The 16,455-nt window shown below is 44.5% G+C and overlaps 1 protein-coding gene across 1 annotated transcript in view; it reads right to left on the reverse strand.

Moving 5' to 3' along the window:
- The window catches only part of LOC106612649 (ankyrin repeat domain-containing protein 13B), a 36,580-nt gene that overhangs the window by 12,549 nt on the left and 7,576 nt on the right, over window positions 1-16,455 (reverse strand). The window contains exons 2-10 of the mRNA XM_014214016.2: window positions 12,535-12,670; window positions 8,137-8,261; window positions 4,548-4,593; window positions 4,108-4,251; window positions 3,025-3,241; window positions 2,547-2,613; window positions 2,171-2,252; window positions 1,351-1,415; window positions 769-905 (exon numbers count right to left, since the gene is read on the reverse strand). Of these exons, the coding sequence (XP_014069491.1) occupies window positions 769-905; window positions 1,351-1,415; window positions 2,171-2,252; window positions 2,547-2,613; window positions 3,025-3,241; window positions 4,108-4,251; window positions 4,548-4,593; window positions 8,137-8,261; window positions 12,535-12,670 (1,019 nt within the window). The remainder of the gene's footprint in view (window positions 1-768; window positions 906-1,350; window positions 1,416-2,170; window positions 2,253-2,546; window positions 2,614-3,024; window positions 3,242-4,107; window positions 4,252-4,547; window positions 4,594-8,136; window positions 8,262-12,534; window positions 12,671-16,455) is intronic.

The following is a 16,455-nucleotide window of genomic DNA, read 5'->3' on the forward strand; positions in this document are numbered from 1 at the left end:
ATTAGCTTTTCTTTCAAAAACAAGGACATTTCTAAGTGACCCCAAACTTTTGAACAGTAGTGTATATATTATACAATACACCTGACTCTTGTTCAGTAGGGCTCACCGTAGCAAAATGTTTGGAAACGTAAAATGAAGAGTTGAATTTTTATTCCGTTACGTGCTACTCACAGTGCAATGCCGGAATGTGTCCCACAGAAAGAGTCTTTGTTTGTCATGCAGGCATATTGAACAACTGTGAGACACTGGAACTCTAATTCTATCTCATCCTAGAACATTGATCAAATCTTGTAATTTGTTGCACTGGATTCTGTTCAGAACAATCAATGTTTATGTTCAACTGATGAGATAATGTACTAGTAGCCTAGTGATCGGGCTGGGACACCATCTCACTGTTGTCTTGTCACAATCTATCCAATAACCAGCAGAATTCTAAACGGCTATTGATGTGATCTCAATTTTCATAGTAATTTATCAGATCACACAGCCTACATACTGTAGATTGGATAGAAGGAAAACATGTACATGCATGGGACAGAGCCAAAACACTTGACAGGGCCAGAGACATACTGTAGACTGCATCCAAAATTGCACCCCATTCTCTATATAATGCATTACATTGGGCCCTGGTTAAAAGTAATGCACTATAAAGGGAATAGGGTGCCATTTGGGATTCAGACATGTTGTATGGTTCTGGATAGGGCTATTATAGCCAAGGGCCTCAGGCATAGAGGGTGTTATAAGGGCTGTGATGGCTGTCGCTGTCACCTCTGAGTCTTGGTGGTGAGTTGACAGGGGTGGCCAATATCCCGGGTGCCCAGGGGCAGGTTGGGATTGAAGTACTCCTCGGCTGTCAGGGCTGTGGGGTTGGTCACGGCAGGACATGACATCTGAGTCACTAGGGCCTGTTGAGAGAAGGGGAGGGAGGGGGGATGGGGAGAGAGGAGAGAGAGAGAGGGAGGGAGATATAGAGTAAGAGAGACAGAGTGAAAGAGATTGAGACAGAGTGAAAGAGATCGAGAGAGAGAAAGAGAGAGGGATAAAAGGAGGGAGGGTTAAAAGAGAGAAAGAAAGAGAGGGAGAGGTTGAGAGAGGGGGATAAAGATTGTCAGCGGGTTTGCCAGCAGAAGACAATTCAAATGGTGATCAATATTTGAGAGAGAAGAGATGCCCAGGGAACTCTTTACTCATGTCAAAATTGACAGCCACTCTAACTATAAGGTAAAATCCCTATTCAATGATGAGGATGATGATTAGGATTGATGATGGTGATGAGGAGGATGAGGATGATGAGGAGGATAATGATTTGGATAAATGATGATGAGGATAATGATGACTATGACCACTAACCCCATTGTTGGGCCCCATGTGTTGCTCGGCGATCCCTAGGAAGTTTTGCAGGGGCGTCTTACCGACTGAGAAAAAGGTCACATCAATGGAACATTCATGAGAGGAACTCAGAACAAGTCTGTGACCATAGAAATAGGGTTAGTAGAACGGTAAAAACAAAAAGTGGAACGTTGACCTGGTAGTAGGAGTGGGAATCTCTGTTCTACTAATACTATTTCTATGTCTGCAACACTAACCTAAGAATTCTCGACTGCTGTCTCTTGTCAATTTTGGAGGGATGGAGATTGGATAAGGGTCTGGGGGAGTTCTTGGAGGGAGGGCTTTGAGAGGGATGGGCCGGTGATCAGACAAGAGCAAGGACAATAGTCTTCTCTGGCCAAGGAAATGACTGTGGAAAATGCTTTAGGGCCATTTGTTGGGGCTTCTGTGCAATTATCACCATCAGAGCTTCTTTATTAGTGCAAACCATAGCTAAATGTTTTGCAACCAAAACAAGCATTTCCTATTGGACAAGTTCAGGTTAGTCCTTCCCCGTTTCGGCGATTTTCTTCCGTTTGATTCCTCGCGAATACACTCCAGTTTATTTAGGATTGTATCCTGACTTGAGATCAGCGCGCTCAACTCAAATCTTTGCACAATTCTCCCATTGACGTCAATGAATGACTTACACCAAAGTTTGTGTTGCACACGCTTATCTCAGCTCTGAATAGGGCCCTTTTACTGCATCTAAGCCAAGATGTGGAAGTGACGTGGAAGATTACCAGTATTGATGCAAGGGGATTTTTAAACTAATATGTAGAACTTCAGGAAAAAGAGACACCTTTGGGTTTAGCCTTGAGTGGCTCACTGAGATGGTCTGTTCGGGTTCGTGTGATCAGGTCCACATTGGAGGCGCCGTAAACCTAACAGAGAAAACAAAGGACAAGAAGAATGTCATGGTTATGAGACTCTGGTTCCTAGTGCCAATTGGGATGCACATTCTGTGACTGCTTTAGGTTAGTGATGTAGTAGGGAGGTGGGCTCACTGCTGAGTCTATGTATATCTGTATATTGATAGTGTTTTACTCTAGAACCAGCGCTCAGGGAACAGATGACATTATATACTGTACATCTTGAACTTTAGAGTGTTTTAGGTCATTCGAGCAAAACCAAATTGAAAGCCAGGGATAGAAGGATTAACAACTACATGTCTGTACCTTAGCCTCATACCCGTTCACCATCTCTGTCTTCTCACTGCGCCAGCCTAGGATGCCAGTCTTATTCCTGCCAGACAGACAGAGCCAAACACAAAACAACAGGCCTGACTTAGAGGTGAGGTTCTCCCTCCCTTCAATTCATATTCATAAATGGATTATTGGCATGTCGAGCATCCCCCTGACGCTGCCAAAACGACAGAGGTGACACTCAGCAAGCAATAAATGATGATTACACTCTCCCTCCTTCTCACCTCTCACTCTCTCTCATTCTCCTCCCTTACTTACAATCTGACATGCATGAGAGATGTGTCTGGTCTTGCCCTTTGTGACCCCCTCCCTGCCTCTCCTTTCAACTCTTCATCCCCTCTCCTCATTCCCTTATCCCTTTCTCACTATATCATTCTTCTACTCCTTTTCATACCTATCTCTGCTCCTGCTCAATGCTAACACCTCCTCTCTCGTTCCCTCCAACTCTCACCTCTCGAAGGTGATATTTTTGGTGTCTAGCTGGGTGGTGACCACGGGGGCAGAGAGGCGGGCTACCACCTGCTCCCCGCTGGGCTGTAGTGCCCCCAGGAGGCCCAGGCCGGCAGTGCCCCGCTGCGAGGTGGGAGACGTCAGAGAGGACACACACAGGGTCTCACAGAACACCAGCTGTCTGTCGTGGTCCACCTCCATCACCACCGCACTGGAGTCTGACGGATAGACAGAGAGGAGGAGTAGTGAGAGAGAGAGAGAGAGAGAGAGAGAGAGAGAGAGAGAGAGAGAGAGAGGGAATGTGAGAGTAAGAATGAAAGTGAGAGAGCGAGAGGGGGAGGGATGGATTACAGAGAAAGAAAGACAGAGAGAAAGATGGGTTGGATAGAGAGAGAGAGGGAGATAGGGTGGATTAAAGACACTGATAAATGGACAGAACTGGATTTAGACAAGGCTAGAGAGAGAGGGAGAGGAGGAGGACGGGATAGGGAGAGCAACAGACAGAGAAAGAAATATGGATTTAGAGAGAGATAGACTGAGAGATGGACAAAGAGAAGGATGGAGAAGAGAGAGAGATGGGAAGGGAGAGAAAGACAGGTTAGAGAGAGATAGACAGAGAGTAAGAGAAACAAAGACAGAAAGGAGGAGGAACAGTTCAACTAAAGAGAGAGCGATAGAGGTGGGAAAGAGGAGGTTCAGACTGACTTACGTAGGAGGAGAGTCGAGAGAGAGTGAAGAGAAAGGTCACATAGACAGAGACGGAGTGAAACAGAAAGACGGAGGAGGAGGAGGAGGAGGAGGAGGATTTAAAAAGCTGGAGGAGTCAATAAAAGACAGTGAGAGGAAGTAATATCAAAACAGGATATCGTCCTGAGTTGGAGAGATCTGTCAGACAGTGACTAACATAATGATGACAGTGAGAGGGGGAAGGAAGGAAGGAAGTCCTGTGACAATAGAAAATAGGATTCGACCACACATACACACACACTATTACACACACACACACACGCACGCATCCACGCACGCACGCACACACACGCGCACACACACACGGACATGCACACACTGGACCCTGACCCCTGACCTTGACCCCGGAAGATGAAGCTTCGGTTGCCCCTCTGCCAGGTCATCTGATCAAAGCCCATGAGAGTGGTGTCTACGCGCAGACACTGGCCACTCTTCCACACGCGGTACGTGTCACTGGGGCAGATACGAGACACCAGCGGCACTAGGAAAGAGAGAGAGATATAGACAGCCATATAAATATAATTCCTAGAACAGGGGTCACTCCCATTCTAGTCAATGGCCCTGTGATGGTTGGACTGGCGGCTATTTTGAGTGCAACGTTTTTATTGCCGTGATTTGGGGGTCTTTACCCATTTTAGTGAGTCTATTTCTATAGAGACAATGCAGACCCACAGAGAAAGGAAGTCTGTCACCAAGCTCATATACAGTCAAGCAGGAAGCCATCATCCATGTAGATACAAATCTGAGAGGCAGATAACATTACTTATTATGACTTACCCCAGCTTGTAAACTCCCATTTCATCTCCACGTAAAAGTCCTGAGCCTTGGGAGAGAGAGAGAGACAGAGACAGAGACAGAGAAAGAGAAAGAGACACACAGAGAGAGAGAGAGAGAGAGAGAGAGAGAGAGAGAGAGAGAGAGAGAGAGAGAGAGAGAGAGAGAGAGAGAGAGAGATGGAGAGAGAGACATACACAGAGAGAGAGAGAGAGAGACAGAGAGAAAGAGAGAGAGAAGGGGGAGACACCCACACACACACACACAGAGAGAGAACAGGGACAAGAGAGGGAGAAAGGAAGACACCACAGGAAAAAAGAGAGTAATTTGGTTAGGGTGGCCAGGAACAAAGGACTGTAGCTGTTCCAATCCCATCCCAGGGCTGGTGGTGAGACAGAGACAGATATGGAGGAGGTGGGATTAATAATAGAACTAGTGGGGGGATTGCAACGTTCTGGACTTGGGAGAGAGAGGGATGAAGAAAGGGGTGCATATCAATCATAAACTGCATCCGTACACATTTTATAGCTGTAACCGTACACATTTTATAGTTGTATCCGTACACATTTTATAACTGTATCCGTACACATTTTATAGCTGTATTCGTACACATTTTATAACTGTGTCCGTACACATTTTATAGCTGTATCCATACACATTTTATAACTGTATCCGTACACATTTTATAACTGTATCAGTACACATTTTATAGCTGTAACCATACACATTTATAGGTGTATCCATACACATTGTATAACTGTATCCGTACACATTTTATAGCTGTAACCATACACATTTATAGTTCACATACACTCAATTAGTATTTGGTAGCATTGCCTTTAAATTGTTTAACTTGGGTCAAACGCTTCGGGTAGCCTTCCACAAGCTTCCCATAATAAGTTGGGTGAATTTTGGCCCATTCCTCCTGGCAGAGCTGGTGTAACTGAGTCAGGTTTGTAGGCCTCCTTGCTAGCACACGCTTTTTCAGTTCTGCCCACAAATGTTCTATAGGATTGAGGTCAGGGCTTTGTGATGGCCACTCCAATACCTTGACTTTGTTGTCCTTAAGCCATTTTAAGCAATTTTGTTGTCCTTAAGCCACAACTTTAACTTCCTGACAAGATGTCTTGAGACGTTGCTTCTATATATCCACATCATTTTCCTAACTCGTGATGCCATCTATATTGTGAAGTGCACCAGTCCCTCCTGCAGAAAAGCACCCCCACAACATGATGCTGCCACCCCCGTGCTTCATGGTTGGGATAGTGTTCTTCGGCTTGCAAGCCTCCCCCTTTTTCCTCCAAACATAACGATGGTCATTATGGCCAAACAGTTATGTTTTTGTTTCATCAGACCAGAGGACATTTCTCCAAAAAATATGATCTTTGTCCCCATGTGCAGTTACAAACCGTAGTCTGGCTTTTTTATGGTGGTTTTGGAGCAGTGGCTTCTTCCTTGCTGAGCGGCCTTTCAGGTTATGTCGATATAAGACTAGTTTTACTGTGGATATAGATACTTTTGCACCTGTTTCCTCCAGCATCTTCACAAGGTCCTTTGCTGTTGTTCTGGGATTGATTTGCACCTTTCGCACCAAAGTACGTTCATCTCTAGGAGACAGAATGTGTCTCCTTCCTGAGTGGTATGACAGCTGCGTGGTCCCTTGGTGTTTATACTTGCGTACTATTGTTTGTACAGATGAACGTGTTACCTTCAGGCGTTTGGAAATTGCTCCCAAGGATGAACCAGACTTGTGGAGGTCTACAATTATTTTTCTGAGGTCTTTTGATTTTCCCATGAGTTTGAAGGTAGGCCTTGAAATACATCAACAGGTACACCTCCAATTGATTCAAATGATGTCAATTAGCCTATCAGAAGCTTCTAAAGCCATGACATCATTTTCTGGAATTTTCCAAGCTGTTTAAAGGCACAGTCAACTTAGTGTATGTAAATTTATGACCCACTGGAATTATGATACAGTGAATTATAAGTGAAATAATCTGTCTGTAAACAATTATTGGAAAAATTACTTGTGTCATGCACAAAGTAGATGTCCTAACCAACTTGCCAAAACTATAGTTTGTTAACAAGAAATTTGTGGAGTAGTTGAAAAACTAGTTTTAATGACTGCAACCTAAGTGTATGTAAACTTCTGACTTCAACTGTATATATCTCATAGAACTAAGAGGGATTTCTTTAAACATGTATGGTGTGGTGTTCCGCAGGGCAGCTCTCTAGGCCCTCTACTCTTCTATTTTTACCAATAACCTGCCACTGGCATTAAACAAAGCCTGTGTGTACATGTATGCTGATGATTCAACCATATTCGGTTCTGAACATCTTTAAAACTAAGAGCATTGTATTTGGCGTACCCCTGACGGCATTGCGCATACCCCTGTTGGTGGGGCATATTATTCTGTTTTAATGTTACTCCTTACATGCTGACCAGACCGGACATGTCGCGTGCGCGAGCGTCACAAAATAAATTTAGAAATACATGTTATTCAATTATTGCACCCACACTGCCGTACACAGGTACCCACGTGCCATCTCCTCATTGGTTATATCCACGTGGGTGATTGAAAGACAAACTGTTTTGCCGGTCGTCATGGTAATACTATGAAAGTTTACATGCGATCACCATATAAATTCAAAGATGAAAAGCCTGGAAGGAGGAGAGATGACTAGAAACAATTCGGTTGGCCGATTTATGTGTGGATTAATTGTCGGAGTAGAGGAACTTGTGCATTTCAGGTAAAATAACAACTCAATGTTTATATCCCTGGACAAATTAGCTAGCAACAGCAAGCTAGCTAAATAGGACAAATTAGCTAGCAAGTGCAAGCTAACTAGCTACATTGCCATACATGTTTAATGCTTTTCGACCTGTCCCCAAATTAATGTCATTGGTTCAGAGTTTGTTTTGATATTTTAACCTGCGTGTCGTGATCGCGTTTGGTGTAGGGGGACAAAATACATTTATGTACGCAGCCGGTTTGGGCTCGGTGTTAATCGTTATGATAAAAAAAAAAAAAAATAATCTGGAGTGTACTTTTAACAGAGCTGAGATGTACTTTGCTCTGTAGCAATACAGGTGAAATCAGTTATTGACACAGACATAGTGGCGTAGCAGAAATGCTGTGAATCAAGAGGTTGTGAGGTCAAATCCCAAGTGAGGAAATGTTGAATATTAATTACTGTATAAATGAACATGCACATTGTCAAAAGGTGTCAAATGTGTACATTCAATACAATGTATGTTGAAAGCACTGTGTGCGTGTAACTAGTTCCACAGCCTTTTTCTAAGTAAAATGCCCAAATAAGAATTTGTATTTGAACGAACATGAGACAATTTGAGCATACACATCATTTTAAGTTGACTGAATTTTTGGGCCATCTAAAAGTTAAGTTCTGGGTATCACTTTGACCGAATAGTTGAGTAAACACAAAAAAGCTGTGGAACCAGTTACTTAATAATATATTTTTTTTACAGTGTTGTTCAATCAGATAAGTGCTAATGCAAAATATACAAGTATTTCCTAAATGTCTGTAGTTGTTGTGCTCTGTACTTGTGTTCAGTGTCAGTGCCTCTCACCTGGTGTAGTCTCTCCAGGAGGACAGGGATTCCCGCCAGTCTCTTAGTGGCCCGCTGGTAGTCACGGTAATGCAGAACTAGGCGCACCAGCTCTGGGTCTCGTGTGCTGACTGCCTCCTGGAGCACTATGGGAGAGAGGAAGACAATCTTCACCATACGTATAGACACACACTCACGGGCCAGTTAATGGTTCTTAACTACAGACAGTGAGTCACGTGGCCGTGGCTTGCTATATAAAGCAGGCAGACAGGCATCGAGGCATTCAGTTACTGTTGAATTGAACATTAGAATGGGAAAAACTAGTGAGCTAAGTCGTGGGCTTATCACGCACGACAGTGTCTAGGGTTTACCAAGACTGGTGCGACAAACAAAAAACATCCAGTCGGAGGTAGTCCTGTGGGCGAAAATAGCTTGTTGATGAGAGGTCAAAGGAGAATGGAAAGAATCGGGCAAGCTAACAGGCGGGCCACAGACGGGCAAATAATGGCACAGTGGTGTGCAAAACGGCCTTTCGGAACGCACAATTCGTTGGTCCTTCTCACGGATGGGCTACTGTAGCAGACGACCACACCAGGTTCCACTCCTATCAGATAAAAACCAGAAGAAGCAGCTCCAATCGGCACGCGATCACCAACACTGGCCAATTGAGGAGTGGAAAAACATTGCCTGGTCCGACGATTCCCAGTTCCTGTTGCGTCACGCTGACGGCAGAGTCAGGATTTGGTGTAAGCAGCATGAGTCCATGGCCCATCCTGCCTGGTGTCAACGGTACATGCTGGTGACAGTGGTGTAATGGTGTGGGGAATGTTTGATACCCCTGATACCAATTGAGCAACGTTTCCATGCCCTGAAGAATTCAAGCTGTCCTTGAGGAAAAGGAGGGTCTGACCCGGTACTAGATGGCTGTACCTAATAGTGTATATTGTGCTATGCTATACAGAATACTACACTACACTATAGTATATTATAAACTGGGTGGTTTGAACCCTGAATGCTGATTGACTGACAGCCTCGGTATATCAGACCGTATACCACGGGTATGACAAAAAAAAAGTTTTTCCTGCTCTAATACGTTGGTAACCAGTTAATAATAGCAATAAGGCACCTCAGGGGTTTGTGGTATATGGCCAATATACCACGGCTAAGGGCTGTTCTTAAGCCCAACGCAAAGCGGAGTATATTATTGGCCATATACCACGAACCCCTGAGGTGTCTTATTGCTTAAGTATACTTGTCATGCCTGCTCCCGCTCTCCCTCTCTCTGGCGCTCGAGGGCGCCGATAGAACCGGGGGTGACTAGCCAGCTCGTCGGGCTTCCACGCCCTAGCTGGCTCGAGAGGTTTCCTTGCCACGGTTGGCTCGGAAGGCGCCCATCCTACGTCGGGCCTCAACCAGATCGTCAGGTTTTTTACGCCCAGCCGGCTCGTCAGGCCACTACGTCTCCACCGGATCATCGGGCTTCCACGCCGCAGCTGGATCGATGGGCTTTCACGCCTGAACCGGATCTTCAGGCTCCCACGCCTCAGTCGGTTCGCCAAGCTCCCACGTTTCTGCCAATTCATCGGGCTTCTACGCCCCAGCCGGCGTGCCCAGCGCTCATGCCTCGGCCGGCCCGTCAGGCTCGCCCCCGATGGGACGCCAGGTGGCGCCCCTGGGGGGGGGGGCGGTCATGCCTGCTCCCTCGCCAGACTGCCTATCTTTATGCACACCTGTCCCCTTCGTTACGCGCACCAGCGCCTCATTGGACCCACATGAACTCTATTATTAGTTGATTGCCTTCCCTTTATCTGTCTGTTCCTCACGTTATTCCCTGTGTCAGCATTGATTTCGTTACTTTGTCCCGTCCAGACGCTGGTCCTGTCCTGTTTTATTTCCGTAGTTGATTAAATGTTCTCTATGTACTTGCTTCCTGTCTCCAGCGTCGTGCCTTACAATACTATACAAGTCCCTTCCCAGTGCCACAGTCCTCAATCAACTCTCTGAGGAAACTGACTAACCTACCCAATCAATTTCAATTTCATTTTAAATTATCAATAAGTGCATTTAAAAGCAAGTGGGCCTAATTACTTGATTAGATCCATCCACAACGGCCATTTGGCTCACCATTAATCCACAAACAAATGGTTCCTATTCGTAGAATCCAATCACCTCAATCTATTTCTATAGAGATTCCATACAGTACATCCTTCCAGCCTTTACTTGTGAGTCACTATTAGACTTCTCCTAGACAATTTATCTATGCTTTCACAGTACACATGCCTGTTGTGTTTTATGGATGATTCTGCTGACAAAACAATTTCCCCTTGAGGGTAGATAAAGTTTTCTACCGCTAATGCTACTAGTACTAATCCTACTAATGATAATGCTACTTTTACTCCTACTACTACTACTATTACTACAACTACTCCTATTATTACTCCTACTACTACTACTCCTACTCCCACTACTACTCCTCCTACTACTCCTATTACTCCTACTACACCTACTACTATGATTACTCCTACTACTCCTATTACTCCTACTACCCCTACTACTACGATTACTCCTACTACTCTTATTACTACTCCTCCCTCTACTAATACTATTACTACTACTACTCCTCCTTACTATTAATCCTCCTCCTCCTACTACCACTACTCTTTCTACTATTACTCCTACTACCGTAAATTCCGGACTATAAGCCGCAACTTTTTTCCCACGCTTTGAACCTCGCGGCTTAAACAATGACGCGGCTAATATATGGATTTTTCCCGCTTTCAATTTTTTTCTCCAAAAAAACACTAAGTGACGTGCTCAGTTTTTTGGCGGCATGAAGCTTTCATTAGACCAATGAAATTGCCGAACGGGTTAAGGTCAAACAGTGACGAGAGCGACAACGAAAACGATCCAATATCGGACAAAGCAATTCTGAGGCTATTCAACTCCGACACCGAAGGAGATGACTTCATTGGTTTCAGTGCACAGGAGGAGGAAGATAGTGACCAATGACTTTCTTGGTAGGCTACTGTTTACTGCTAATTTTTTATTTTTTTGTTACAAATCGTGTTTCGTTAAAGCCTATTTTTGTTACAAGCCGTGTTTCGTTAAAGCCTGTGTAAAGTTAATTTGTTTCAATGTACCGGTAGGCACCTGCGGCTTATAGACATGTGCGGCTTATTTATGTTCAAAATAATTTAATTTTTTAATTCAGTGGGTGCGGCTTATATTCAGGTGCGCTCAATAGTCCGGAAATTACGGTACTCATACTATTACTCCTACTACCACTCCTACTCCTCCTACTACCCTTACACCTCCTACTCCTCATCCTACTACTCCTCCTACTCCTCCTACTCCTCTTATTACTCCTACTCCTATTATTACTCCTACTACTACTCCTCCTCCTCCTCCTCCTACTACTACTCCTCCTACTACTCCTATTACTCCTACTACTCCTACTACACCTACTACTATGATTACTCCTACTACTCCTATTACTCCTACTACCCCTACTACTACGATTACTCCTACTACTCTTATTACTACTCCTCCCTCTACTAATACTATTACTACTACTACTCCTCCTACTACTCCTCCTTACTATTACTCCTCCTCCTCCTACTACTACCACTACTCTACTCTTTCTACTATTACTCCTACTACCACTCCTACTCCTCCTCCTACTACTACTACTACCACTCCTACTCTTCCTACTACTACTACTACACCTCCTACTCCTCATCCTACTACTCCTCCTACTACTCTTATTACCTCTACTCCTACTATTAGTCCTGCTACTTCTACTACTCCTCCTACTACTCCTCCTCCTCCTAATACTACTCCTACTACTCCTCCTACTATTACTCCTACTACTATTACTCATCCTACTATTACTCCTACTACTACTAACTGTACTACTCTTCCTACTACTACTCTTCCTACTACTACTACTCCTGCTACTCCTACTACTCTTCCTACTACTACTACTACTCCTGCTACTCCTACTACTACTCGTACACCTCCTACTCCTCATCCTACTACTCCTCCAACTCCTACTCCTCCTACTACTCTTATTACTCCTACTACTCCTCCTACTATTACTCCTACTACTACTACTCCTACTACTCTTTCCTACTCTTTCCTACTCTTTCCTACTCTTTCCTACTCTTCCTACTGTTACTCCTACTACTCCTACTACTACCCCTACTCCTAATAGGCCTACTACTACTACTACCATCATTACTACTCCTACTACTAATAGGCCTGCTACTACTATCACTACTACTACTACTACTACTACTACTACTATTACTACACGAATTAAAACAATCACATTTTATTGGTCACATTCACGTGTTTAGCATATGTTATTGCGGGTGGAGCGAAATGCCACCGTACTATTACAACCCCTCCCTGTCTCACCCGTCCAGCCGTTGCGGTTCTCCTTGCTGACGTCAGCACCATGTTGGAGGAGCAGGCGGGCACAGTCCAGGTGACCCAGAGTGACAGCCAGATGGAGGGGAGTCCGACCCCGGGGGTCCAGGGTCTCCACCTCCACCTGAGGGAGAAGAGGAGAGAATTGGGGTCATTGTATTGTATGGTGTGCAGGGTTCATCTGGCAAGGAGAGAGATGGTATGGAGGAGAGAGTGATGGAAGGAGAAGAGACAGGTGATAATTGAGCTATCACATCCTCACATGAACGGAGTGCCAGTGTTCTAGATGGGTCGGCTTTATATAGTGAGTTACACTGTAAGTGTCTAGATGTAACATCTCTGTCATTCTCTAGAGTTAATCTCTCTCGCTCTGTCAATTTCAATTCAAGGGTGATATTGGCATGGGAAACATATGTTAACATTGCCATAGTGAAGTAGATAAAACAAAAGTGAAATTAACAGTAAACATTACACTCACAAAAGTTCCAAAAGAATAGACATTTCAAATGTCATATTATCTGCAAATAGTTAAAGTACAAAGGGAAAAGAAATAAACATAAACATGGATTGTATTTACACTTGGTGTTTGTTCTTCACTGGCTGCCCTTTTCTTGTGGCAACAGGTCACACATCTTGCTGCTGTGCTAGCACACTGTGGTATTTCACCCAATAGATATGGGAGTTTATCAAAATTGTGTTTGTTTTAGAATTCTTTGTGGATCTGTGTAATCTGAGGTAAATATTTGTCTCTAATATGGTCATACATTTGGCAGGAGTTTAGGAAGTGCAGCTCGGTTTGCACCTCATTTTGTGGGCAGTGTGCACATAGCCTGTCTTCTCTTGAGAGCCAGGCCTGCCTATGGAGGCCTTTCTCAATAACAAGGCTATGTTCACTGTACATAGTCAAAGCTTTCCTTAAGTTTGGGTCAGGTATTCTGCCACTGTGTACTCTCTGTTTAGGGCCAAATAGCATTCTAGTTGGCAAAATGTTTTTGTTAATTCTTTCCAATGTGTCTGTCAAGTAATTCTCTTTTTGTTTTCTCATGATTTGGTTGGGTCTTATTGTGTTGCTGTCCTGGGTCTCTGTGGGGTCTGTTTGTGTTTGTGAACAGAGCCCCATGACCAGCTTGCTTAGGGAACTATTCTCCAGGTTCATCTCTCTGTAGGTGATGGCTTTGTTATGGAAGGTTTGGGAATTGCTTCCTTTTAGGTGGTTGTAGAATTTAACGGCTCTTTTCCGGATTTTGATAATTAGCGGGTATCGGCCTAATTCTGCTCTGCATGCATTATTTGGTGTTGCATGTTGTACACTGAGGATATTTTAGCAGAATTCTGCATGCAAAGTCTTAATTTGGTATTTGTCCAATTTTGTGAATTCTTGGTTGGTGAGCGGACCCCAGAACTCACAACCATAAAGGGCAATGGGTTCTATAACTGATTCAAGTATTTTTTTTGAAAGATCCTAATTGGTATGTCGAATTTTATGTTCCTTTTGATGGCATAGAAGGCCCTTCTTGCCTTGTCTCTCAGATCGTTCACAGCTTTGTGGAAGTTACCTTTGGCACTGATGTTTTGGCCGAGGTATGTATCGTTTTTTGTGTGCTCTAGGGCAACAGTGTCTAGATGGAATTTGTATTTGTGGTCCTGGCAACTGGACCTTTTTTGTAACACCATCTCTCTCTGTCTGTCTCAGCCTCTTCCTGCCTCAGTTTTGATACAGTAGCTATATCAGTCTAGTAGACTACTGCAGTGTGTTTGATGTAGGCTCTCTGCTCTGCAGTCTAGTTGGTCTAAATCAGCAAGTCTCTATGTCTATAAATCTGGTCTCTGGCTTGTGATTAAACAAAGTTCATTAGAGCACCTGGCAGGTTCCAAGGTCAAGAATAAACCAACCACACGCTGACATCCTAATGAGGGGAGGCTGATAGAAGGCGACTGGGGTGCGTCCCACATGGCACATTATTCCCTCTTTAGTGCTCTACTTTTGACCAGAGCTCTGTGGGAGCCCTGTGAGGGCCCTGGTGTGGGTGCCATTTGGGATGCACACAAGGAGACGCTCTAGGGAATCTGAATCTGCCTTACTGGTGGATGTGGAAAATGTATTGAAGAAATGACAATGCATGGAAATGGATGGATGGATGGATGGAGCTTGCTGTTGTGAGGGGAGGAGCAGTTGTAACAGGGAATAAGCGCAATAGCTTTATGGTACAATTCCATCCGAGCTTTGTGTCTATTCATATTTGCATTGGAAATGTTTCAAATCACAAAGTACACACACTGTTGTGTGAGGGCTTGCGTTTTGGTTCACGTGTGCCCCAGTGCAGGTCAGTGCAGCCCCAACGGTTGGTGTTGGTGTGTTGAGTATACTTTGCAGTGTGTTATTGTGGAGTGTGTTGTACAGTACATCAGAGGGATGAGGCTGGGTTGTTTTTCACCAGGAGCAGCCTCCCTCCTCCCACGTGGAGCCTCCTCAACTCCCCCGCTGCGCTCCCTCTCTCTCCAGGGGCCTCCCTGGGGGCCACGCCCTGTTCTGTAATTAGCAAGACCAGCGTTAGTGCTAGTGACGCCACCGCTTGATCGTAAGCAACAACCGGGGCTCCTAATCCCAAAGAGGGGGTAGGGGGACGCCGGAGAGGAGGAATGGAACGGCAGAAAAACAGGAGGAGGAATCCACACAGGCACTGTCAGAGGTGAAGGACGAGGTGTGGAGGAAATAAAGGGAGAGAATAGAGGTGTATCGCTATAGCAACCAAGAGAAGAAGAGGCGGGAGAGAGGGAGAAGGAGGAGGAAGGTGTGCTATGCGTTGGAGCTGACTGGTTGAGTGGCGGCAGCTGCACTGTGAGATAGAGAGGGTGGTGATGGCGTAGGCTGTGGGTGTACTGAATAATGGGTAGTGAGCGATTGATGTCAGAGTGGCTTTGTAGGGCCCTCCAAGTGGCCCTGGGGATGACACTGAGGAAAGAGAGAGAGAGAGAATGGATTGATGGATGGATAGATGGATAGAAAAAAGGATAAGAAAGGGAGTGAAACTGGCAGATAACGGTGAAAAGTACATAAACAGCAAGAGCAGAGCAGCAAAAGATTGCGGTAGTATTCTGACAATTTGAGGGGGAATATTGTAACGACTGTTGTCTAACTAAGCTCATTACAACCTAGTGTTGGATGAGATTGCCTTGGTTAGCAAGATTGCCTACAGGCTGGGAGGCCTGGGTTCAAAAGCCACAAGGGGTGTTGCACTGTCACCATTCGCTACAATATTTAAGTGATAATACCCTAGAAGCTGGTGTTTCTTCTCGGGCCGGAAAACTGTGCCAATATATCGTCCAAACAACGGCTTCAAGGGGTTACCAACGGGCATTATCAACGGGTTACCAACATATTCAAATAATGATTTGAATAAAAAAAACTTTATTTTGATGAATTTATTCATACTATTTCATCCTTCCACAAGATATAGTCCCGACACAAATCTAGGGTTGCTACCCAAGCCGGCTGGTCGTTCGTTCTATCGGTTGCCAGAGACAACACGACCCAGTTGTTAATTATTTTTGTTCTGTATCTATGGACAGAACAAGTCGTTCGTTCTAAATGTTTTATTGCGATACTGGCTGGCAACATTCTTATCCCTTGCTTGCTAGCTTGCCAACTACGGCTAACTTACAGTCACGACAAACAGTGCAGCAGGAATAACAACAAAGTAGCTGCATTTGCGTTTGTTTAACTGTTTTCTAGTGACATTTATTTGGATACATCCATAATAATGTGCAAATGATGCACGATTTCACCTAGCATAGAAAACGTGCTCTCTGTTGTTCATAGGAGTTGCCAACAACACAGCTCATACAATCATTTCAAACTGAAGCTGGAAAGACTGCAACTAGCTGCACTTCATTTAGTTTGACCTGTTT

The sequence above is a fragment of the Salmo salar genome, chromosome ssa09 (genome assembly GCF_905237065.1).
Source record: "Salmo salar chromosome ssa09, Ssal_v3.1, whole genome shotgun sequence".
Classification (NCBI taxonomy): Eukaryota; Metazoa; Chordata; class Actinopteri; order Salmoniformes; family Salmonidae; genus Salmo; species Salmo salar.